This window comes from Mobula hypostoma, chromosome 2, assembly GCF_963921235.1.
Source record: "Mobula hypostoma chromosome 2, sMobHyp1.1, whole genome shotgun sequence".
Classification (NCBI taxonomy): domain Eukaryota; kingdom Metazoa; phylum Chordata; class Chondrichthyes; order Myliobatiformes; family Myliobatidae; genus Mobula; species Mobula hypostoma.
The window spans coordinates 187,546,504-187,573,822 of record NC_086098.1 but is presented as its reverse complement, the minus strand read 5'-3'; the positions used below and the strand labels follow the sequence as shown (position 1 = coordinate 187,573,822).

General features: G+C 40.9%; 1 protein-coding gene across 4 annotated transcripts in view; it reads left to right on the top strand.

Annotated features, from left to right (window-relative positions):
• LOC134342751 (disks large-associated protein 4-like) overlaps window positions 1–27,319 on the top strand; it is a 772,967-nt gene that overhangs the window by 470,451 nt on the left and 275,197 nt on the right. For all 4 annotated transcript variants that reach the window (XM_063041264.1, XM_063041263.1, XM_063041265.1 and 1 more), the window contains one exon: window positions 18,036–19,052. In XM_063041264.1, the coding sequence (XP_062897334.1) occupies window positions 18,099–19,052 (954 nt within the window). In that variant the 5' untranslated portion in view covers window positions 18,036–18,098. The remainder of the gene's footprint in view (window positions 1–18,035; window positions 19,053–27,319) is intronic.

Sequence of the window (27,319 nt, the reverse complement as noted above, 5' to 3'; positions counted from 1 at the left end):
CCACTCCCCCACCTCTTTTGCCTCCCTCCCTGTCCTTTCTGAAACATCTAAAGCCTGGCACTCTAAGCAGCCATTCCTGCCCCTGAGCTATCCAAGTCTCTGTAATGGCCGCAACATCATAGCTCCAAATACTGATCCATGCTCTAAGCTCGTCCGCTTTGCTCATGATGCTTCTTGCATTAAAATAGACACATCTCAAACGATCAGTCTGAGTGCATCCCCTCTCTATCACCCGCCTATCCTTCCTCTCACAATGCCTACAAGCTTTCTCTATTTGTCAGCTAACTGCCCCTTCCTCCGTCTCTTCAGTTCGGTTCCCACCCCCCCCAGCAATCCTAGATTAAGCTCTCCCCAATAGCCTTAGCAAACCTCCCTGCCAAGATATTGGTCCCCTTCAGATTCAAGTGCAACCCGTCCTTTTCGTACAGGTCACACCTGCCCTAAAAGAGGTCCCAGTGATCCAGAAAGAGGTCCCAATAATCCAATACAGAAGGAAATGGACATTATGTAGGCAAACGGGATTATTTAGAGATACATAAAAAGATCTTTATTGATCCCAAAGGAAATTACAGTGTCACGGTAACACTGCAAGTCCACAGATATAATTATTAGAAGAGAAGTAGAAAGAATAAAAAATAAGTTACCACAAACAGTTCAACCGGGGGTTGGGTGGTGAAGCGGGATCATCACTTCCCCAGCTCATTGACTCATTCTAGAGCCTAACGGCCAAGGGTAAGAATGACCTCATATCACACTGTTTGGAGCAGTGCAGTTGTCTTACTAAAAGTGCTCCTCTGTTCAACCAAGGTGGCATGCAGAGGGTGAGAAACGTTGTTCAGAATTGTCAAGATTTTCCGTAGGGCCCTTTGTTCTACCACAGCTTCCAGTATGTCAGTTTGATTCCTATAACAGAGCCAGCCTTTCTAATCTATTTAGAGGGTTTTCTTCCATTTCATGCTCTTGAATGCCTCTGTCATGTTTGCCTCTACCACTGCCGCTGTCTGTTTGTTTTTATTATCTTTAGGGGACATATCTGGAGGATGCCCCCTTCCCTATCTATCTTCTACAAATCTTTTTGTGCAGCTCCAAAAAGTCTTTTCAGTCACCTTTTCTTCCATTCTTCATTGTTCCCCAGACTGATATCTGCCTCATTCAAGTCCACCTCCCACTTGAAAGGCAGAGATGGGCTTTAAGCTGAGTAGCCTTTCTTTAACTCAGAGGTTCCCAACTTTTTTTTAGGCCATGGACCCTTAAGATACCATTAACTAAGAGGCCTTCAGACCCCAGGTTGGGAACTCCAAGTCACCTCAGATATTGGCCCTCTGATGATTCATTAAGCCAGTTAACACTATACTTATCTTTGGCTCAACACCAAAGTGGAGCAGACAGCACACAGTTGCTAAATGGCACGCAGCCTATATCTCAAGCAGCAGTAGCTTGATCGACATTGTGAATCCATCAGGTTTTTCAGAAGCTATTCAATTTAGCTATCACCATGTCTGAATGTACTGTTCATTTGGTTGTATATATGTACAGTCAGGTGACAATAAACTTGAACTTGAGGTGAGTTATTTTTTCAAGTGCTGGTTTATCCAACAGGGTAGTGCAATATTTTCTGAGCAATTTCAACAGTGATGATTTATGAATAATAGCATTAGCTTTACTGTACAGTGTATAGTTCTATCAGCATCATGCCTGAGGATGATTGCAGAAAAAAATACTTGAGTTGCTCAGAAACTGTACTGTCAAGTTTGATTTACCAGAGGAATTCTATCTTTCAATTTAGATTCAAGAACCTCCTCAAGCTCCTCCTGAGGGATTATCCGTCTTTCTGTCCTACAAATGTAGCTCTGGGGTAGCAAAAAATAGAATCACTCACTGCACACTAGCCAGCCTTTGGCCCGCTCTTGTATCCACGGTATTTATGTGGTATTTATTTCTGGTTGATGGCGTTCTAGGTTGTGAATAGTGGGGTACTCAGAGCTGCTGTTGAATGTCAAAGTTAAAGATTAGCTTTATTAGATAAAGATTTTAAATGCTTAAATACTTAACCTTTCTTTTGCCAGAAGTAGCCTTTGTTTGGTGTGAATGTTATGCGCCATTTATTTCATTGCTGAATGTTATTGAGGTGTGGCTGTGCAAGCTGTGGGCTGCTTCATTTCCAGAGGAACTATGAATGGAAATGAACCTTCTACAATCATAAGCAAACATTCACACTTTTCACCTGAAAATAGTTAGGTGTAAGATACTGTCCCAAGCAATTCCTTCAGTAATTTCCCAGGGGTGACCTCCAATAACTGTGGTCATCTTCTGTCACGCAAAGTAACAGAGAAAATCTGCAGATACTTGATGAAGGGTTTTGGCCCAAAACATCAACTGTTCACTCTTTTCCATAGATGGTGCCTGGCCTGCTGAGTTCCTCCAGCATTTTGTGTGTGTTGCTCCCGTCATTTGAATGTTTTCTCTTTCATGCCTATTGACTTCATTTTATCCACAGCTCCTTGATGACGCATTTAGTTAAATGTGCTTCGATGCCATGGGCACCTGTATGCTGAACATTCAAGCTCATTGCCTTTGCCCGTGGAATCTATCAATCACACTATCTTCCCCTTACTCCTTTTCATGGTACACACATCTAATTTTGCAAGTTTATTCATGCCAAGTTCAAAGTACATTTATTATCAAAGTATGTGTACATTATACAACCTTGAGATTTGTCTTCTTATAGGCAGCCACAAAACAACAAACCCAAAAGAGCCCATTTTTAAAAATCCAACAAGCACCCACTGTGCAGAGAGAGAGAAAAATAACAAGTCGTGCAAACAATAAAAGCAAGCAACAGCTTTTGGAGCGAAAGTAAGTCCATAAACGTGAAGCCTGGAGCAGGCCCACAACCTCAGCCTCAGTTCATCACACAACAGAACAAAACATCGTGGAGCCCGCGGACACAGAGCCTGGAGCAGCCAGAGCATGCCCTCAGCCTCAGTACAGCTAATCATTACACCAGAATATTTCCAAAGATCATTACATTACCTCAGTCGGGTGTTCCTTCTGCATCAGAGTTCATGATGGGGCCCAGATATGAAATCCAACTAGAATAACTACAGAACAATAAAGAATATGTTAACATTTTGGGCTGAGACCCTTTAGCAGGAGGGCCCTCATGAAGGATCTCAGTCCAAAGCATTAACAGTTGTTCCTCCAGCATTTTGTGTATGTTGCTCAAGATTTCCAACATCTGCAGAATCTCTTGTGTTTATATATTATCATGAGATGTTAATGCTATTCTATTTGCCCTGAAAAACAGGCAGTTTCAGAAATGGTTAACACTGGTTAAATTGTGTGGAACATTGAGTGTGACCTCATTAGCTTTGAGTGGCATAATGAACCATTCAGATCCATTTACACTGGAAATTCAGTGATTAAAAACTTCTTTTACAATGTTTCAGGTTTCACAAAGGATTTACAAGAACTTCCCCTGAAAGTCAATTCAAAACGTATACAATTTTTAAAAAGAAAGATCCTTTACATTCCAACATAAATACAGGAGATTCTGCAGATGCTGGAAATCCAGGGTAACATACAGAAAATGCTGCAGGCACACAGCAGGCAGCATCTAAGGAGAGATGATGAAAGAAATGAATTTTGGTTGTTACATTATTATTGACATCATTTATGGGAGATTAGTGGCAGAAAAAAATCAAGTGCACATAAAGAATCTACCAGAATATCAGGGGTTGGACATCAGGTCAGGCAGCTTCTATGGAAAAAAATAAAAGAGCCAACTTTCATCGAGACTGGACAAAAATGGGGAAGAAACCAGAATAAGACAGTGGAGGAGGAGGGAAGGAATGCAAGCTAAAAGTGACGATGAAGCCATCTGCAGGGGAAGGGAGGTGGGTGGGATGAAATGAGAAGATGAGAGGTTCCTGGTCCACCCTCCCCAAAGTCAGACCCTAGAAGCTTGCCGAAAATCATCTGCTACAATGGATGATGCTTCCTGACCTACCGAGTTCCTCCAGCATTTTGTTCATTACATTCTGACACAATGTTCTCCATAAAGAAAAACACATTGTATTCATGTGTATTTGCTTCCGACCACTTCCTAAAGAAACATTTAGTGCTAACAAAGTCAGATCAAGTCTTTGACAAATTCTTTTGCATTCACCAAGCTTCCTCAGTACCTCCAGGGAGCCTTTTCTCCTTTAAATACAAAAGCACTCACTTTCAATAACAATGTGGCTGCTGTGTTACTATTATCTGTTTGCAGATGCTATTAAAAAGAAATGAAATTCACCGAGTATGTCAGATCATTCACATGGCCAATTCAGAATGTATTAAATTTGAAATATGCACACCCGGAATAAATTATATACAATTGATTGGGAATATTGCCAGTTGGGTACTTGCACTTTATCCTCTGAAGTGGGATTTGTCAAGAGTGCTTTGTATCATACTAATTGCATGGGCTGTTCTCAAAGCTATAGTAATCTATCCGGACAATATAAAATGTAATTGGCTGTGTTTTTTCCTCTCTTTGGATGAAACGGTAACTGTGCAGGACAGATGTTCATGTTAAAGTGGCAATTAGTAGTGAGAAATGAAGCCAGTCGGTGGATGTTCTGACATGGTGATCACCTCAGTCATCCTTTCTCATCTGATTCAGGCTGTCACCTCAGCCTTAAACTCACCACTATAATAAAAACAGCACGGCACTGAGAACATTTCCTCTGATTTTTTTTCATTTGTTGAAGTCAACACCTTTTTTAAGAAACAGGAGCCAGATTAATGCAGAGTCTTAAACCAAAAGCATCAACAATTCCTTCCCCACCACACAAGGATACTGCTTGTCCTGCTGAATTCCTCCACCATTTGAGTCTTGCTCCAAATCCCAGTCTCCTGAGTCTCTTTTGTTATCATTGGTAATGGCGGATTTCACCTGAACTAATCCATGCTTAGTGATCACAACACACCTCCAAGTCTTGCCTCTACCCCTGCACTAGCTGAGCAATTTCACGTCCTTTTTTGCAGCCACTTACCTACGAATGGAATGCTGCTGTGTTTGTCCACTAATGTAGAATGGTACAGCTCAGTCTGCAGGTCACATCATTGTACTGTTAGATCTTTGTATCATTTCTAAAGATAGAAACATAGAAAATAGCTGCAGGAGTAGGCCATTCGGCCCTTCGAGCCTGCACCGCCATTTATTATGATCATGGCTGATCATCCAACTCAGAACCCTGCCCCAGCCTTCCCTCCATACCCCCTGATCCCCGTAGCCACAAGGGCCATATCTAACTCCCTCTTAAATATAGCCAATGAACTGGCCTCAACTGTTTCCTGTGGCAGAGAATTCCACAGATTCACCACTCTCTGTGTGAAGAAGTTTTTCCTAATCTCGGTCCTAAAAGGCTTCCCCTTTATCCTCAAACTGTGACCCCTTGTTCTGGACTTCCCCAACATCGGGAACAATCTTCCTGCATCTAGCCTGTCCAATCCCTTTAGGATCTTATACGTTTCAATCAGATCCCCCCTCAATCTTCTAAATTCCAACGAGTACAAGCCCAGTTCATCCAGTCTTTCTTCATATGAAAGTCCTGCCATCCCAGGAATCAATCTGGTGAACCTTCTTTGTACTCCCTCTATGGCAAGGATGTCTTTCCTCAGATTAGGGGATGAACATCACTCGGAAACAGCGAAGAAATAATTTACTTAAAGTGTATTACAAATATAAAATTAAAATAGAACACTTTTATGTAAATTAATTAAAATATTTGTATTAATTAAAATGAACTTTAAAATATTTACTTTCATTAGTTCAAAGAAGATCTGTCATCTTATTCTGAGGGAAAGCTTCACTCAGAGGGTTGTGAGAGTGTGGAATGAGCTGCCAGCACAAGTGGTGCAAGCGAGCTCAATTTCAATGTTTGAGAGAAGTTTGGATAGGCACATGGATGGTAAGGGTATGAAGGGTTATGACCTGGATGCAGGTCGATGGGAGTAGGCAGTTTAAATGGTTTTGGCATGGACTAAATGGGGAAAAGGGCCTGTTTCTGTGCTGTACTTTTCCATGACTTTAAATGAATGTGGCTTTCCTCGACGAACCAGCTATAGATAGCATTAAGAGCCCACGTGGAATGCGGTCCCAACTCAGTAAGCTATGGAAAGCCCCTGGACATAAGTGGTAAGTTTGATACTTTAGCATGGGAGAACACGTACACAAGAAAACTGGAGCAAGCAGAGATTACCTGGCCCTTCCAGCTTGTCTAGCCATTCAGTATCACTGTGGCCGATCAACACTGGCCTTAACTCCCCTTCTGTGCCTGTTCCCCAAAAGTGTAATTCCCTGACCTTTCAAGCATTTCTACCCCCACCTTTAATTTTTCTAATAATCCCAAAATCCACAATCCTCAGGAGTAATGAATTGCAGGATTCGCTACCTCTACATAAAGAAATTTCAACAATTCTCCATTCTAAATGACGATCACCTTTTGTATCTATGACCCTTCACTTGAGTAAAAAGATCTCAACATCTACCCTGTCATATCCACTCAGGATTTACATCTCAATAAGGTCACCCTCGGTCAACTAAACTCTAAAGACTATGGAACAAACCTACTGTATTTAGGCCTGCTTGATAGAACAATACACTCATCCCAGGAATTAGCCGAGTGAAGCTCTCTTGGACTGCCTCCGATGTTACCATATCCTTTTTAAGGTAAGGAGTCCAAAACTGCTCGCAGTGTTCCAGGTGTGGCCTCACCAACACCCTAATTGCAACAAATCTTTCGCATATCTAAACTCAAATCCCATTGCAATAACTGCAAGTATGACATTTGCCCTTTTAACTACTTGCAGCGCCTGCCTGAAGTTTTTGTTGTTCGTGCATTAGAACATGTACTTTTAGAACCAAAGTACTTCACTCATTTGAAGTCTTCCTTCATTTGTATAACAATCTGTCCTTTGCTTCCTCCTACCGAAGTCTGAGACCTCAAGCTTTCTCATATTGAACTTCATTTGCTGACTTTTTGCCCATTCATTCTACATTAATCTACATACCATTGCAGGGTCATCAAATCCTCTTCACAACATGCCCTCTATCAGCAATCTTGGATAACATATACATTCTACTCCATTCCCCCAGGTCATGTATATATAAATAATTAAGGGCCAAGAACTGATCCTTGGGATACTCAAGTTCTTCTGTTCTTCCAAATGGAAAAGACCCATTTACTCCAGCTCTTTGTTTTCTAAGCGATCCAGTTTTCAATGTATGCTAACACACTTCCTCCAGTACCACCTGCTTTCAATTTATACACCAGATTCATATGCAACACCTTGTCAAACCTTTGAAAATAAACCTCTATTGACTCTCAATGCTATATCCTCAAAGAACTCAAACATATCTGTCAACAGTGCTGTGCCTTTTATCAAACAATATTGACTCAGCTGGATTTAATTAAACTTTCCTAAATGATTAATGCACACAAAATGCTGGAGGAACTCAGCAAGTCAGGCAGCATCTGTGGATGGAAATAAATTTCCCTCAATAAATGCTGCCTGACTTGCTGAGTTCCTCCGGCATTTGTGTATGTTGCTCAAGATTTAAAGCATCTGCAGAACTTTGTGCTCCTAAATGATCAGGATTGATTTTATGTACAAAATGATTAGTTATGATTTTATCTACTAAATGATTAGTTTTGATTTCTTGTTCCTAAATTATTAGCTCTTTGGTTATTGACTCCAGAATCTTAACAATAATAGCCATTATAAATGACGTGGTTTCACATTTTTCATCCACCTCCCTTCTAGAACAGTGAGTCATGCTCTCTTCCAGACTTTTCGTACCATCCCTGAATTAAGTGAGATTTGAAAACTTTCAGTCACTCTCTTATCGCTGAAACCACTTCCTTTAATACCTTTGGGTGCAGGCCGTCATATCCTGATCACCTGTCTGCTTTTCATTATTTGACTTTCTTAATACTTTGTCTGGTATGTTGGGGATTTTTACAAGTTTTTTACAAGTTCTTCCAAGAGGTTTGAAATTAGCCCATTTTTGGGACATTTCCACTGTCCCCCAGAGGAAGACTGATAACGCATAACATCGACCTGAAATGTCAACATACACCTTTTGCTGGTTAATATGCTCAATTCTTTTAGTATTCTGTTTTGTTCCAAAATATTGATTTAATCTATTGACACTTATTTGTTTTCAGTTTTACATATATACACGCACACATAAACACTCAGTGGCCATGTTATTAAGTACACCTGTCCATCTGCTTGTTAATACAAGTAGGTAATCAGCAAAAATCTCCTGCAGTGCTCCAAATTGAGCAAAAGATGGGGAGTGATATTGTTTAACAAAAGCCAGTTATGGAATTGAATATCAATCATGAAGATAATCATGATAAAGCTTCCCAAGTTACAATGGTCATTATACTAATTCACTTTAGAAAAGAGTTAATTTTCAATTGAATAACACGGGAGGAGGGGAGCAGAATAATGCAATTCAATTACTCTGACTACTGTTTGCTAAATGATGTGGTGTATTTTAAGCTCGTTGTCAGAACTGTAGTCTGGATTTCTGTAGCTACTGTTCTACCAAACTTCAGAGAATTATTCAACTCTCTTATACTTAGTGATATACCTGTACACCTGCTCGCAAATGTAAATATCTAATCAGCCAATCACGTGGCAGCAACACAGTGTATAAAAGCATGCAGGCATGGTAAAGAGGTTCAGTTGTTGTTCAGACAATGGCAGAATGGGGAAGAAATGTGATCTAAGTGACTTTGACTGTGGAATGATTGTCGGTGCCAAACAGGGTGATTTGAGTATCTCAGAAACCGCTGATCTTTTGGGTTTTCACACACAACAGTCTCTAGTGTATACACACAATGTTGTGAAAAATAACTGACAATATTTAAAAATTGTTCGCTGTAAGCACTGTGTAGTGTCTAATGGCCACACAAGTGGACACGACTGACGCAAGCTAGAAGTGGTCCGGATACTGTCTCCTGTCCCAATTAAGCGGCATGGTGTCCCAAATTTTAAAAAATGAAGCCCGGCTATTTCTTTGATTAGTTTTTGTTCTTTAAGAGTTGCCCCAAATAAGCAGCTCTGTCAACTAACTGATGTCCCAATTGTGAGGGGATCCAGGAGTGCCCCTACTAACTGTTTGAAGAGAGACAGAGAGAGACATTTATCATTGATGGTTTGTTTGGAAAAGAGAGAGAGACGAAGATTGACAGTTGGACTGACACAGGAGTTAACTTTAGAGTTTTACTTTGGAGATAAAAATAGAGCAGCTCAAAGGTTGCTATGGTGACCAACAGGACATTATTGATGTTACTTCCAAGGACTTGTTGCCTGCTCGCACTCCTTTACGGACAAAGGAAGGAGGGACTCTTTGAATGACAGGTGAAGCTCAGCCTGGTGAGATAAATGAGAGGTCAGATGATACAGACCTCAGACACATGATCTGGACACTGAATGAGCATTGTTGTGCCCGCAGAGAAAGTGGGTTTTGGAGGATCGATCAGGCGGATCAATCCAGTTGCTATTCCAGTTTGAGGAGAAGGGGTTGACTGGTGGGGAGTTGTCTATGTGTCCACCCTTGCCGGGGTGATAGCTCCACCACAGGAAAACCAGTCCCCCTGGTTAAAGTCGCAGTCGGTGACTTGTGAAGGATTTTGGAGGACGACGAGGAGATCGAGGGCAACAGCTCACCTGAAGACTCAACTCACTCTCTCTCTCTCTCTCCATCACTACTCAACTAAATACCATGAACTGAACTGAACTGAACTTTACTCAACATCGTAAGACTGTATCTTTTTACCCCTAGACTTAAAGAAGCTTGGTTTTCATACATATATTTCCACACTTACTGATTTACATACATATATATAATCATTGCTAACCTGTGTGATTTATCTTCATTTATATTACTGTATTGCGTAGTTACTAATAAATATTAGTAGGTTATAGCAATACGAGACTCCAAAGTGGTTTCAATTCTGCTGGTTTCTTTAACCCCGTCACGGGGTACGTGACAAAATTAACAGGAATTCACTACAGTACTGTGTAAAAGTCTTAGGAACACATATATAGGTAGGGTGCTAAAGTCTTTTGCACAGTACAGTACTGTATTTGTGAATGTGGAGGTGGCCCAGGTGCAGGCACACCCAGCACTGTGACACCAAGTAAGGTCATTTGATTTCAAACAATTGGTTTATTGATCATTATTGAATGTCTCTCTGGTGCTTCCCACTCCCCCCCCTCTCCCTTCCCCTTTTCCCAACCATGATTCTCCTCTCCCTGCCCCCTTCCCACTCTCAGTCCACAATAGACACCCACACCTGATACTGAATTTGGATCAAAATGAAGTTTATCATCACTCACATATATTATAAAATTAGTTTTTTTCTTTGTGGCAGCAGTACTGTGCAATACATAAAATTACTACAGTACTGTGTAAAAGTCTTGGGCACCCTAGCTATATATGTGTGCCGAAGACTTTTATATATTACTGCGTATACTGAATGCTCCACACTTACCTGAACTACCCTCTTCCTTTTTATATATCCATGGAAACTCGTACTGTTTGTTTTGATACGACATGCAAACTTTCTCTAAGAATCAATGTCCTCCCTTCCTGTGAGCATTTTGTCGGTTCGCTGCCGTTTCCTGAAAAATTTCCAGTTCTCTGCTGCACTACCAGCACTTGCCGGTTTGAGTGCCCTACTTTTCCATTGCCCTTGACCATGGATGATGATTCTTCTCCTGGAATCCCTCTTTATAATGGGGATAAATTTCTGTGGAGCATTATCAACCAACAGTTAGATTATCGCAACATACATCAAAGTTGCTGGTGAACGCAGCAGGCCAGGCAGCATCTATAGGAAGAGGCGCAGTCGACGTTTCAGGCCGAGACCCTTCGTCAGTTAGATTATCGGGCAGTATCCATCTCCTGACCTATCTCATAGCTTTTTGTAGTACACTCCACCTTTGTATTGTGATAATTACCCTTGGATAATCCCTCAAAATAGATCTGGAATTCTACCATTTTATGGTTACAGTTCTCTAGGGAAACCTTAATCAAATGATCTCCTATTAATCCCTCCTCATTACACATGATCTAATCTAAAATAACCTGTTCCCAAGTAGTTTCCATAGCTACAGTAACTATGGCTTGCACTAAGGTAGGGGATGAGCCTGTATCCCTCTATATGTCTCTTCTGCAAGCACACTGTCCTGTCAGTAGCTACGGTGTGTTTGCCTCCTGGAAAGAGAAGATGAAATATTAGCTTAAAAATTAGCTTTATTTGTCACATGTGCATCAAAACATTGAAAAATATTATGTGTCATTTTGTATCAACAACCAACGGTCCGAGGACGGTGCAGAGGGCAGCTCACAAGTGTCGCAGCGTAGCATGCCTGCAACTCACTAACCCAATCCCTAACCATATGTCCTTGGAAATGTGGGAGGAAACCGGAGCATTTGGAGGAAACCCACGCAGTCATGGGGAGAACGTACACACTCCTTACAGACAGCGGCGAGAATGAAACTCCAGTCAGTGATCACTGGCGCTGTAAAGCAATTGTGCCAGTCACTGTGCTACCACACCACCCCAGATCCCATGTCCAGGCAATTCTCTCCATCCTTGCAGCATCTGAACCATTGACTCCAGCTCATCAGCCCTGAACCGAAGATCTTCATGCAGCCGACACTCGTAGCAGATGTTTACCACTGTGGGTTTCACCAGTTCCATCATATTTCCACTACCACACATCACCTTCCTCGCCAACTGTTCGAATTAATTAATTTTATTTAGTCGTTTAATTAGTTTGTATGAGATTTCACGGCTTTAACTGTGCAGAGCTTCCCACACTGATGTGCCCTCATTTAAATCTCTTGAGCAATTAGAAGAGAAACAAAAGAATAAAAGAGGGAAAGAAAGCACATGATGTACTGTGACCACCCGTGCTGACATTCACAATCAGGTAGAGGCTAACCGATGACTGCAGAATGTTTAACTAAGCATCAGTGCGATCAGCCAGGTAACAGAAGAAGGCATGTACTTCCACAGCAGTTCTCAGCATGGCCCAAAGTGCATTCCAGACACTCCTGGCAAATATATGACTGCCTCGGTTAAAGAAGCAGTCCGGATGATATCAACTATCCATTTCCAAAATATCAACTGTCCATTTCCCTCCATTGATACTGTCTGAACTGCTGAGTTCCTCAAGGATTTTGTTATTTCAGGTTCCAGCATCTGTATTTTCTTGTGTCTCCATTGTTTCTTGGTTGTCCCCTCATGACTTTTTCAGCTGAGGGAAAAATTTGGGATGAGTAATTAATATTATCCTCAGCAGTAATGTTTGAGTGCTATGATAAATGGAAGTTTACATGCTTACGCTCCCCAGAAGCTACTTTCAGATCTTTTGTCATTTATAACCACTGTAACGTCAAACCACCTCTACAACCAGCAAGGAGGTACTTTAAGCAAATAGATAATTTTCTAAACATTGGACAGCTTAGTAGGTGTCCTTAATGACCAATAATTCAAAGATCAGGGACCTCGGTAGAATGGATCTCTATCCTTTTCAGAGTGGTAGGAAGTGCAAATTCTTATCTGTACAAGTACATACAGTGGTTGCAGTGGCTTGGTTTCATATCAATATATTTACTAATATCACCTTGAAGAAAATGTGTTGTAAACTATTTAATCACATTATAGTTAAATGCAAGTCAGTTTAAGGATTTAGATCCATGAAAGCAGCCATATGAAGGAGTAACACCTTATGTTCCATCTATTTCTCTAACATCAGTTTCTGAATGTCTCCCCCCACCCGCTTCTCTCTTTATCCATTCCCCATTCTGGTTACCCTCTCAACCCTTCTCTTCTCCTCACCTGCCCAGAGTTCACCCTGGTGCCCTTCCCCTTCCCTTTCTTCCATAGTCCACTGTCTTTTCCTATCAGATTCCTCCTTGTGCAGCTCCTTCCCTCTTCCACCTATCAGCTCCTAGCTTCTTACTTCATCCTCTCCTCCACCACCAACCCATCTGGTCTTACATCTGGCAGCTTGTACGGTTTCCCCTCCCAACCTCCTACTCTCTCAGGCTTCTGCCCAATTTCTGATGAAGGTTCTCAGCCCAGAATGTCAACGGCAGCATTTTGTGGGTGTTAATCATATAAATAATCACAGCTATTGAAGAATTCCATTGAACAATGATTACAGTGCTGCCGTGGTCTGATAGTTCCCCAGCCAAGGTGTGTGAGGGTTGGTGAGGTAGGATGTAAGCAGGGTGGGTGTTGGTGAGAGTATTAAATGGTGGTTGTGGTGTTTGCTTTGTGATGGTCAACCATCCACATTTTAGGAGACAAGAATATATTTAATCAACAGTTTGGCCCTAAGCTGCACAATTCTGGCCAACACCACTGCTTCAGTCTTCAGCATCCAGGTTAACTGTACTCTCATGCTAAAATCAGAGACTTAAACAATGATATGTTGCGTTATCACAGGAAAGCATCATCCATCATCAGGGACCCCCACCACCCAGAACATACTCTCTTCTCACTGCTGCCTTCAGGAAGAAGGTACAGAGGACCCTTGGGACTCACACCATCATGTTCAGGAACAGTTATTACCCCTCAACCATCAGGGTCTTGAACCAGATGGGATAACTTCACTCAACTTCACTTGCCCCATTTCTGAAATGTTACCACAACAATGGACTCACTTTCAAGAACACTTCATCTGATGTAGTCAGTATTCTTGCTTATTTATTTATTGTTATTATGATTGTATTTATTTATTTTATCATTCATTTTGTATTTGCTCAGTTTATTGCCTTTTGCATACCGGTTGTTTGTTGCTGTTGGTGTGGTCTTTGATTCTATTATGGTTACAGGATTTTTTGAATATGCCAGCAAAAAAAAAGAATATCAGGGCTGTATAAGGTGAAGTATATGTACTTTGATAATAAACTTATTTTGAACTTGATGTGATCAAGTTTAAATAAACATGCTATAGATCAGTGGAAGTGATAGTGTCATTCTCCAGGTTATGAGAGACATCATGAAATAAAAAGGAATTCACCAGACTTCATTCTACTCATTCATAAATGAGAAATGAAAAAGCAAATTTGTTCCTTGGCTCTCTAAAACCTTGCCTCACAGCAATGTCCACGGGCAACTCTCGTCCACTCCCATTAGGAAACAATGGGAAGGCAAGCATTTAGCTGGGCACTGAAAGAAAGAACAAAAAAAATCTTCGTTGAAGATGTGACCTGCATGTTAAAGCAAGAGAAGAATTTTTAAAATTGCAAGCCTCCAGCCCTCTCAGGCAGGGGTTCTCATTAGTGCCAATTGAATGCCAAGTTTTGCTTTTCTTTAATTCATTGTCCTTTACCTGGGGAGGAAATTAGATGGTGTATGACATGTTTGGGTTCTCAGTACAGGGTGCACTTGCTTAAATAATGATTTTTTTTGATGCAGTGAACCTGCACTTCACATTTACATAAAGTTGTTCTTCACCTCGGTGGAATAGAATTGCTTAACACAACATTGACCTTGAGAAGTAATTTCTCTTCTTGAATTAACAGGTGTTGCTGAATGCCAACATGTACATTCATTCCTTTAACTAGTATGTATTCTATTTCTGCTCTTGTTCAACAGTTCCCTTATAAAATCAAAAGCCGTTGCAGCCATTCGGGCCATTGTACCTCTTCTGGCTAAAAATTGATTATTGAACTTAATCACATTTTCTTGCTCATGGACTATAACTTTGTAACTTGTCCTTTGAAAGTCATTACTCAGGTACTTTATAAATATAGGGTGGGTTACTATAGCCTTTGGTGCAGTGTGTCCAAACTGCCAATACTTGTTGAATGAATTTTTTGTTTTCTGCTTGACTCCTCACTAGTCTTTCTATCAATTAATTTAAATCCATGCTCCCTTGTTAGTAGCAAGGAAAGAAATTCACAATGCTTAGGCCTCTCATAATTTGTACACCTCAATTAACTCTGCCATCAGTCGCCTCTGTTCCAAAGAAAAGAACCCAGTTCAAAGTCTCTCTTCGGGATAATACTGTAATTCTCCAGCACTTGTAACATTCTCATAAATTCCTTCTGCTTATCTCAAATGCTGTCTTGTTCTTCCTGTAGCACTGTGACCAGCAATGGGACAGAGTAATCTGCTTCTGGTCTAGCTGGTGCTTTTTGCTGTTTTAGCATAACTTTCTTTCTTACTTCTTCTAAGCCTCACCCAATAGTCAATAATCCCGAATGCCTCCTTAACCATGTTATCTGTTGTTCCTGCTTCCTTCTGGAATCTGTGCATACCTTCCAAAGTATCACCACTCTGTCACCCTTTTTAGTAGCCAATTTTTTAAATTGTATTTCCTTCGCTCTGTTTACCCTTCCCATGCGCACTTGTCAGAAATAGATTCATTTGCCACTTTTGTCTCACTTGTCTAACCAGTCTTTGGTATCTTCCTGCATCCTTTTTCAGTTTCAACCATCCTGATAACTAATGACACAACAGAGTGTTTAATCAGGAATCAGACCAAATAATTCAAAAGTCATGTTTGATCACGTCATAGAACATAGAACTGATGATATTTCCGGAAGGTTCTTCAGATGTCAACAATGAGATGCAAATCTTAGGTATACAGCCTTTTTATTTGATGTTCATTATAGTACAGGTCAAGCACTGTCAGCTTGTAGCAATCCTTCGTTCATTATGTGCCATGTGTATGATGTGGACAATCATGGTCTTTCCATGACTGTGATTGTTTCTGGCAATTTTTCTAAAGAAGTTGTTTGCCATTGCCTTCTTCTGGGCAGTGTCTTTACAAGATGGGTGACTCCAGCCATTATCAATACTCTTGAGGGATTGTCTGCCTGGCGTCAGTGTCGCTTAACCAGGACTTGTGATATGTACCAGCTGCTCATATGACCATCCACCACCTGCATCCATGGCTTTATGTGACCCTAAGCAGGTGCTACACCTTGCACAAGTGTGACCTGCAGATTAGCAAAGGAAAGGAGTACATTATACTTCCTTTGGTAGAGATGTATCTCCACCCCACCACCCACCTTGTTGTAATAAGTAATGCAATTAAAATGTAATCAGTGAATGTGTCCTCATGTTTTCCCTTTGTACTGCAACCCAGTCTGACTAGTTAGATAAAGAAATCATCTGTTAATAGCCTGTAAAATGGTACTGTCTGGGGCTACGTCCACACTAGACCGGATAAATCTGTAACCGAAGCTCTTTCTCTTCATTTTGACCCTCCGTCCACACTGAAACGATGTTTTCCTCCCCAGAAAACGGAGCTTTTCTAAAACACTCTCTAGAGTGTTTAAAACTGAAAAGGCCGGTGTACGGGGTAACCGGCTAATTTTAAAACCACTGTCATGATGCCGGAACAAGTGGTGGCGGCAGCACGGCATTTCATTGTTTTCTTGAACGCAACCTCCCACACCACAACAATATCTGACAATAGATGTGTAACAGCCTAATGTAACGTTGCATGGAAATACAAGATAACACTGATGCAGACATGTTTTATACATCTAACATGGTGTTTTATTAATGTATTGCTTGTGCAAACATCCAATAGATGCAACTGTCACTTTTGCCCAGTAACTCATATTATTGCACATGTTAAATACAGCAAAATAATACACAAAGACTTGGCAAAAGTAAAGGCAAACAAATGAGGTAACAGCAAATTTCACTTTTGCCCAGTAACAAGCCTTATTGCATTTAGTTGTAGCTGTCATCCCTTTCATCGGTGAAGAGACTATGGCTGTAGGAAATGTTTCTGGACAAATGCGCACCAAGTCTTTCGTTTGGCAATTTCCTTTTAAGATTTTCTAGTCTGTAACTGGACAAACGCGCACCAAGTATACGGTTTCCTCTTCGCGTGTTTTCTGTGTGTCCTGCACATGCCCAGTAGGAGGAGATTCGCCCAAATATCCATTTTTATGTGGACAGAGGTATTTTCAAAAATGCCTGGTGTGGACGCCTATCGTTTTTATGCAAAACCGGTGTTTTCAAAATTATCCGGTCTAGTGTGGGCGTAGCCTGGGTTACTCTTCTGTTTTACAGATAAAGGAAATACTGAAGTATAGAGCCAAATATTGTTGTTGTTCAATCATTTAGTTGAGTCCAACACTTCTTGACCTCATGGACCATCGGGTCCATCGGGTTTTCATACCAGGATACGGAAGTAGATTGCTAGGCCTTCCTTCCACGCAGATACTGCTGCTGCCCAGGTTGGGACTTGGCTGGGTTTGAACTCAGGACCATCTGCCTCGAAGTCCAGTGCTGATGCCACTACACCACCGGCTGGACCATAGAGCCAAATATACTATGTTACTAAAAGTTTATGGACAAAGCAGATAATTGTGCAAGCGTAAAGAAAACTAAAACTATACATTAAAAAAACCAAGAAAAACAACAACCTGGATCCTAATCCAAGAGTAGCAAATGTTTTTCTTAGAGCTTCAATTGGTGATATATGCAAAACTCGATATATTCATGGCTAACGCATTTTTAAAAATTGTGGTCCCTATCTTCGCATCCAGAGTTGCTAAGTTAGTTATAGCAGGAAAGGAAAGTGACGTATTATTGTGCTCTATGAAGGCTCCCAGTTGCAAAGACTTATTTGTTTTCTCCCATAGAGCCCATTTTTGATCCAGCTTCCCTCTTTCTCTTGGATACAATGGAGGAAATTTTACGTTCTTGATCAAATACCATGAGTGATTTGCCAAAATCATGTAGATTGCAGTAAAATGCTCTCCTCGTTGGTGTTCCTTGTTTATATTCTCAAAGAACTGAATTTAGTCAAGCTGAACCTTTCCTTAACAAGCCAAGTTTGAAAGACAGTTTATCAGGCGAATCTTAATTACGTCCACCAAAAAACACAAAATATGAAGAGAGTAATGCTTTGCATGTCAATGTGTGTGGCATAAAATAGTGCACTGATAGATTTATTTCATTTTTGCTTTCTACTTTCAGGCTTATCTGGATAACTACTTCCAACTCTGAGACAAGAGATATGACATTTGAACCCAGACAGCTATGAAAGGTTTAGGAGGTAATCGAAGCCGTCACCTTTCAGACAACTGCGAACCAACAAGTGACCAAATGTATCCGACCCCCATCCAGGAACGAAACCCCTATCTGCTCAGTCCAGCTGACTCCTATCAAATGGAGCATCACCGTTTTCCTGCCTCTAATGTAATGCAGGGAGATTGCCTCCTGCCTTTGAACAATCAGATTGCCAGCAGCACCTTTCCTAGGATCCATTATAACTCGCACTTTGATCTACAAGATGACTGTAGTTTCACCCCGAATACTTCCACAAGCAAAATAAATCGCCTTCCAGCCAACCTGTTGGACCAGTTTGAAAAGCAGTTGCCTATTCACAGGGACGGGTTCCACACACTGCAGTTCCAGAGGAGTGACAACAAGCACCGAAGTGAAAGTCCAGGTCGGATACGCCACCTTGTACACTCTGTGCAAAAACTCTTCGCAAAATCTCAGTCCCTTGAGGGCTCTGGCAAAGGAAGTATGAACGGCAACAAATTTGGCTCTGATGACCCCAAGCAGAGCAAGAGAAGCAAGAGCAAGGACCGAAAATCAGAAACAAAACGCAGAACAAGAACAAACATATCAGGCTGGTGGAGTTCAGATGATAACTTGGATAGCGACAACTGCAATTATCGGAACCCAATGAGCTTAATGACACTTGGGAGACGCCCCGACCATGGGCCTGCCAAATACTTAATGAATGCATATAACACAATCAGTGAACATACCCTTAAAGCTTCTAAAAGCAATAATGACTTGAAATGTACACCATGTGTGAATATACCAATAAACGCTGACTCCAAGTACATAAAGAGAGGTTCCTGGTCCACACTCACCTTAAGTCAGACCCGAGAAGTTTGCCAAAAATCATCTGCTACAATGGATAAGGCACTGTTAAAATCCAGGTCATATCATCATGACCTTGCTTCTCAGTACTTGAAGGTAGGTGATGTGTTTGAACAGTTGTTTCGAATCTCCAGTAAAAATGCTATCTGTTCTTCATTTCACAATTTTTAAGTTGCAGCTTATAGTCTAAATCATGATACATTCCAATTGTGTTTCCTTTAGGACTCAGGAAGTGCCTTGAATATTAATGTAAATTGCACTGAAGAATGTTCAATTCTTTAAGGGTACCATTCATCTGACAAACCCAAAGCATCATCAGCAAAACTGTGGTAAAAACAGTTCACACCAGGGTGTCTTCACAGTGCTGATGTTGCAGTATAGCAGAATGTATTTCATTGCTCAAATATAACAAAAAATCAACTTAATTTAATCCAGGTTACAGGTTATTCAGAAGCAGTTGAAATATTGATTAGAAACTTCCAATGATAACATTCATGTAAGAATATTGCAATGCCATTTTTTTCTGTAAATTAATTTTTCTCCTTATACTCTGGGTGATCCAATTCTGCGTCCATCATTACTATTTCTGAATTTTTATTGTCTAACTTTATGAGTTTTCTTTTGAAGATGAAACCAATTTGTTCCAATGGTCCTCTCCCATCTCTTTCCATCATTCTGATGCCTTCCCTTTTTCTTTGGGTATTCAAGCACATTTTAACATTCAGGCTTAGTCCATAATTTTTTTTCTAATTTCAGCAGTACTGGAAATCTGGGGTACCACTATGTAATACCAATTTTCTCTTCCACAATTTCTGGACAATTTGTTACTGTTAATGTTCTGTGCACCCAAGTGAAATTAACTCAGCTCCCAAGCGCCAGTTATACTCCAAAAATCTACTGATTAACTATTCAGAACTTATTGTACTTTAGCAAATAGCTCACCAGTTCCAGTGCTCTGCTTAACATATCATTTCATGGGTTCCCTTTTGCAGACTGTATCAGGGCACTATGTCCCTAGCTTTGTTTCCCACATCCCTTTGAAACTTATTCTGGCATCTTCCCCCTTCCTTTTCAGTCCGACATTTTCAGCCGGAAATGTTGACTGTTTAGTCATTTCCATAGGTGCAGTCTGATCTGCTGAGTTCCTCCAGCATTTTGTGTGTGTTGCTTTGAAACTTATTGGCTTTGGTTCCAATGCTCCCTTAAACTTACATGGTCATAACATAGAACAGAAAAGCACAGGCCCTTTGGCCTATGATACTGTGCTGACTATTAACCTAGTCCAAGGTCAACTTAGCACATAGCCCTCCATTTTTCTTTCATCCATGTGCCTATCTAAAAGCCTCTTAAATCTCCCTAATATATCTACCTTTACCAGCACCCCGGCAGTGTATTCCACATATTTACCACTCTTTGTATTAAAAAAATACCTCTGACATTCCCTCCCCTCCCCCCCCCCCCCCCCGGCTTTCCTCCAATCACCTCTTGCATTACTGATTTCCGTCCTGGGAGTCCGCTCTATCAATGCCTCTTATCATCTGATATACCTCCACCAAGTCACCTTGCATCTTCCTTCACTCACTCCTCCTCTCCTTGTAAAACATGCACTCTAATCCAGGCAACATTCTGGTAAATGTTCTCTAAGGCTTCCAGATCCTTCCCATAATGAGGTGACTGGAACAGAATATATTAGATGAATTATTTGACTGCATAATATATAGTATTTCTGTAAGACTGAAATCACCAAAGACCCAAGCATACCAGATTAACAAAGTGTTTCTGTACCTGTTTTATATAGGTTAATCAACTTCATATGTTTTATGTAGGTTAATGTCCCCCTATAGATTTAGGTACTTGAAGTTTGATCTGACGACACACTCCGAAAAGTTTGTGAGTAGCAGTTTACCCTATTAAGTTCAGATCTTCTGTAGCTGACAGAGTTGATGAGTGACCTTGTCCCAGCTCTTCTGCCAAACGTTTTGACATCTGGAAGGCATCCAGTGGACTAGCAAAGGGAATATACAGGTGCAGCATTGATTTGGTCTTCTGTGTGTTGTGACTGAATGCAATTGATTTCCGATGGATATTATGTGAGCAAATTAGGCACAGGAATGTCAGCATTAATTGATGCAGTCCAAAGGGAACCTTTGATGTAGAAATAGTAATTATATGTGACTACACTCTGACCGGAATGTTTTGTGCTGTGAAGTATAATCTTGAAATTCTGTTGGCATTCTAAGCTAATATTTTGTCCCGAGGCCGTAACCATGATCATAAGTGGCCATTAATCCCTTCCACAGTTTAGTGCTTCAATTTGCTGATTACTAATTATGTTGCAAAACTAATATTTATAATGTTTCTGTTACTTCCGAAATAGCACTTCAGAAAATGTATAGAATAAGGATTAAATTATTTACAGCCTTTCCTATTTGCTTTACTTATTCTGCTGTGGTACTTTTAAAAAAAAATGTGTTGTAGGTACAGAAAGCCATCAAAAGTTTTGTGGCATAACAAGTTAAAAAACCACAGAAAATTGAAAGCACTGTGCTGGGATTAATGCTAAAAATCTCAAATTGAAAAACTGAAGTTAATCATGCATGTACTAAGGTTCGTCCATCGTCATCAATGAAGACTTTGACACCATTAGATGGTGTCAAAACTAGCGCTTGATTTGGATTTAAGTGAAGGAGTGTTGTGCAGCATCAGCCTCACTCTGTCTTCCCAATTCCCATCTGGATCCAGTGGCAAGACAAGAGTCAAGGCGACTGGAGATGGGACTAAGTGCAGTGGATGACCAGGACATCTTCTGTGTCTTGTCGTGCTCTACACATTCCACGATGCTTGCAGAGACCGCCTTCTTGACCATTGGCCCTTTCATTGGTCTTGTCCGCTCAATCAGCCGGAGTCTGTCTTCACATACTGGGATAGACAACTCCTTATCTCACCGAGGGTTTGAGACCCATCAGCTACCCTCACCCGGTTAGCCAGCTTGTCGAAGTGCAAACAGCTACGGGGAGCCACAGGTGGGAGCTGAGTTCCAGGTGGGAACCAAAGGTGGACAAACCGCCCTGAAAAGGACACGACATGTTCCTCCACCAGAGGTGCTACCCCTCCCTGATGCCCCATACACCTCAATCATGCACGTAATTTTGACTGAATTGCACAGAACAATGTGCACAGTTTAGTCTCCATATAATGAAATGACCAAGGAATTGATTGCGGAATTCAGGAAGGGATAAGCTAAGGGAACATACACCAGTCCTCATCAAGGGATCAAAAGGAGCAAGTGTGTTATTATGTGTGCACATAATAAAGAACTTCAGTTCCCAGTGGGCATTGTCGGCTAGTCACCCAAGAACCAAAAGTGACACTGGGGAGGTGGCAGCACATGTTCAGGTTGATCTAGAGCTATTACTAAAGTGCCCTGTAAATCAATATGTGCTAGTGTTTTTACCCACACTATTTGCCTTTATTAAGAAACATAACATGGGGTCAGAAGTCAGCGTGAGCTCTAAACACTGAATGTAAATGAATATCCTGCGCGACTGAGAAAGAGACGCTAGTTCCGACGGGGGAAGAAAAAAGAAACAACAAATAAGGTTCACCAGCCTGGTGACACAACAGGTTCTGTCCAGAAGTTCACCAAGAGATTAAGATGAGATACGTCAAAAATCCCCATAATGGATAACTTATGTCCTCCCGCAGTCCAGTGCTCCATTATGAGGCACATGGAACAAATTATGGTCACAAGGCGAAAACAAGAACAAAAATGAACAGATAGGATCTGGGCGTAGGATGAGAAAGAAATAGACATGTTGATCAGAGTTCTGGAAAAGGCACTAATATTGATGCAGTAAATGAAACTATACATCTGTGGAAACAAACAGCAGACTGAAAAGGATCATCAAACCACCTCAAAGACTGACTGAAAGTTGCTAAGTGAATACAGGACTGTATTTGCTCATTACAATTGAAGTTGATGTAAATATCTGTATTGGAAAGCATTAATGTTTCTTGCAGGTTCATGAAGTCATAGAATTGCGTTTGTTCTCTTTAAAGTGGGAAGATGTCATAATAAAAAAATTCAGTTCCCAGTGTGCAATGGGAGCTGTTCATCCCAGAACTGGAAGTGACATTGGGGAGCTGGTAACACATGTTCAGGACAAGCTAGAGCCATTACTAGAGTGTCCTGTAAATAAATAGGTGCTAATGCTTTCACCCACGCTATTTGTCTTTACTTAGACCATATGACCATAAGATATAGGAGCACAATTAGGCCATTTGGCCCATCGAGTCTGCTCCACAATTTCATCATGTCTGATCCATTTTTTCTCAGCCCCAATCTCCTGCCTTCCCACTATATACCTTCGTGCCCTAAGCAATCAAGATCTATCAAGCTCTGCCTTAAATTAGATAAAGATTTGGCCTCCACAGCTGCCTGTGGCAAAGAATTCCACAAATTCATCACTCTCTGGCTAAAGAGATTCTTCTTCATGTTCATTCTAAAATGATGCTCCTGTATTCTGAGGCTCTGTCCTCTGGTCTTAGACTGTCCCATCACAGGAAATATTCTCTCCACAGCCACTCCATCAAGGCCTTTCACCATTCAATAGGCTTCAAAGTGGTCACCCCTCATTCTTCTGAATTCTAGTGAATACAGGCCCAGAGCCATCAAGCACTCTTCATATCACAAGCCATTCAATCCTGGAATCATTTTTGTAAACCTCCTTTGAACCCTCTCTAGTTTCAGAATGTCCTTTCTAAGATAGGGGCCCAAAACTGATCACAATACACCAAGAGGGGCCTCAGTAGTGCTTTACAAAGTCTCAACATTGCTTTTATATTTGGGTCCTCTTGAAATGAAAGCTAATGTTGCATTTGCCTGCCTCAGCACAGACTCAGCCTGAAAATTAACCTGTAGGGAATCCTGCACAAGGACTCCCAAGTCCCCTTGCGCCTCAGTATTTGTATTTTCTCTCAATTTAGGAAATAGTCTACCCTTTAATTTCTTCTACTAAGAGTGCATTTCTACACACTTCCTGACACTTTGTTCTTATGTTTATTAAGAACCACCATAGTTTCAAGTTTCTGGGTGTCAACATCTCTGAAGATCTATTCTGAACCCAACTTATTACAAAGAAGGCATGACAGCAGCTATAAATTCACTAGGACTTTGAGGAGGTTTGTTATGCCACAAAAGACACTGCAGATTTCTACAGTTGTACCTTGGAATGCATTTTAACTGGTTGCATCAATATCTGGTATTGTGGGGCCACTGCACAGGATTGGAAAAAGGTGCTGGAGGGTCCACTGCTTAGGATTGGAAAAAGTTGCAGAAAGTTGTAAACTCACCCAATTCCATCATGGGCACTAGCCTCCTCAGCATACAGGACATCTTCAAAAGGCAATGCTTCAAAAAGACAGCATCCATTAAGGAAACCTATCACCCAGAACATGCCCTCTTTCATCAAGGAGGGGGTACAGGAGCCTCAAGACACACACTCCCCTCCATCATAAGATTTCTGAATGGACAATAAACCCATAAACACTATCTCAGGATTTTTCAGTCTCTCATTTTGAACTATTCATTTAATGTAATTTGTCTATATACATTTAATGTAACTTATAGATTCTTTTATTATTATCTATCGCAATGTACTGCTGCCGCAAAACAACAAATTTAATGAAATATGCCGGTGATATTAAACCTGATTCTGATTCTGATACTAAAGTACATTGGAGAAGATGTGAAAAAGTGCAAAGTGAGATAGATTTTTTCCCCAATGAGTAGCTTAACATTAATAGTAGGCATGTTCACAGAATGCTAAAAAATGGAGAATCATTGCTGGAGGCAAAATAAATAGTCTATATGGTTTTCACATCATTAAATTCTTTAATATGATAACAGGGAGAGTGGACTCAGTCCATTTGATTATGTAGTACATTTAGATTTCCAAGACAGAATATAAAACGCTGGCAAACAAATAGGAACCAAGTGGAAGAATGGACAGCTAACTGGCTGGAAGTTAGAAAGCATCGACAAGGTGTAAAATATAGCTATTTAGAGTGGCTAGAGAGTCAAAAGTGAGGTTCCACAAAACTCACGTTTTTAATTAATAATTTAATGTTTAGAATTAAAAGCTCAAGTTTTTAATGCAGAGGCTTCACCACATTGGAGATAATAATTAATATTGAAGGGGACTGCAAAAAATTAAGCCTTGGAAAACATTAAAATGCAGATATAACTGGCAAATCAATAACTATTTTAATAATTATTATATATTAGATTTTGGTAATTAAAAATGGCAAAAATAAGAATGTAATTGGAGTGTAAGAGCAAAGGGAATGTTAAGTACAATTATATAAATTGCCGATAGCTTCATCAGAGATCAATAAAGTCATTAAAGAAATGAATCCCATGACTTTCAAGAAATTGCTGCATTTGCACTGATTTTAAAATCAAAGCTTGTTGCTGGATGATAAGTCTGGTTCATAATTGCTGAAGAACATTAAATGACAAGATATTCTTCCAATTTTTCTTAACCTCTAGCCTAGAGAACAAAAAAACCAAATTATAATGCTTCACTTCAGCATGCAGTAGGAGCCTCAAAGATCTTTAATATTTAAAATATTGTAATATTCTCTGCCACCTTGTCTTTGTTGCCTATTTTTCTCTTTCTCTCTCTCTCTCCCTCTCTCCCTCTCCATCTCTCTCCATATACGGTGTGTGTGTATATATATATATCCAAATTGTCAGATATCATTGCCCTTGAGAATCCTTTATTAGTTCCAGCAAATTGTATGAATTGGAGACCTTGGCACTAGGGTCATTCAGAAACTGCATAGCTTCCTACTTGGGTGGATGGGTAGGTGATTGATTAACTGGAAGAGTTTCAAGGTACAGACAAAAGAGCTCTAGTTGTGGCCAATTGTTTGAGATCATGAATGAAATGTTGAGACTTTATAAAGCACTGGGGAGGCCTCACTTGGAGTATTGTGAACAGTTTTGGGCCCCTTATTTGAGAAAGGATGAACTGAAACTGGAGAGGGATCAAAGCAGGTTCACGAAAATGATTCTAGGATTGCAGGGCTTGTCAGATGATGAGTGTTTGATGACTCTGGGCCTGTATTCACTAGAATTCAGAAGAATGAGGACTGACCTCATTGAAACCTATCAAATGGTGAAAGGCCTTGATAGACTGGATGTAGAGAGAATGTTTCCATGGGGGGAGAGTCTAAGACCAGTGGACACAGCCATGGAATAGAGGGGCATCCTTTTAGAATGGAGATAAGGAGAAATTTCTTTAGCCAGAGAATGGTGAATCTGTGGAATTCTTTGCCACAAGCAGCTGTGGAGGCCAAGCCTTTATGTATATTTAAGGCAGAACTTGATAGTTTCTTGATTGGTCAGGGTATGAAGGGATACGGGGAGAAGGCATGAGATTGGGGCTGAGACGAAAAATGGATCAAAGGTTTCAAAGATACATTTAATGTCAGAGAAATGTATACAATATACATCCTGAAATGCTTTTTCTTTGCAGCCATCCACGAAAACAGAGGAGTGCCTCAAAGGATGAATGACAGTTAAATGTTAGAACCCCAAAGTTCCCCCCAGCTCCCCTTCCTCCCGTCCATAAGTGGCATCAAGCACAATCTCCCCTCCCCCCACTGGCAAAATAAGGTATCGGCACCTGTCACCAAGCACTCAAGCATGAGTTAAGCAAAGATAGAGACTTGCAGTTCTTCAAAGACTCACAGCAAGAGGAGAAGCATAGCAAACATCTCACTGGTTTACGATGTTAAAAGTCTGTTGCGTCGCTTTTTTTGAGCTCTGTGCCCAAAGATCTCAGGTCTCTGGGCACACAGCCAGAGATGTTCCAGCTCCCACAACACAGCTATCTGGGATCCCAACCTTCAATCCGCCCGTCTCCAGAGCCCCAAGATCCTACGCCTCCAAAGCCGAGCCAAACTCTTAGGCCGAGCTCTTGGCATGCCGAACAACAGCTAGTCGTGAAATCCTGAGAGTGGGTCCCATTCCGACAAAGAACCGTAGTCAGCGTGTAGCCACGATGAAATGGTGGAGCAGACTTGATGGGTCAAATGGCCTAATTTTGCTCCTGTGTCTTGTGGTCCTATGATCTAATGAAGGAAGAGGGATTGGCAGATCGCTGGCGTGATGGAAGGGTATGAAACATACAGAATGCTGGGCGACTTATTAATGGAATGATTGGTGAAGAACAGAATTGGGAAGTCCACCTGTGGGAACAGTGTTTAGAGGCAGAGTGGGACCAGACAATGGAAATATCTCAGATCAGGAACCAACTGGACACCAAAGGATATGTTTAATGCTTCAGCCATAGCAC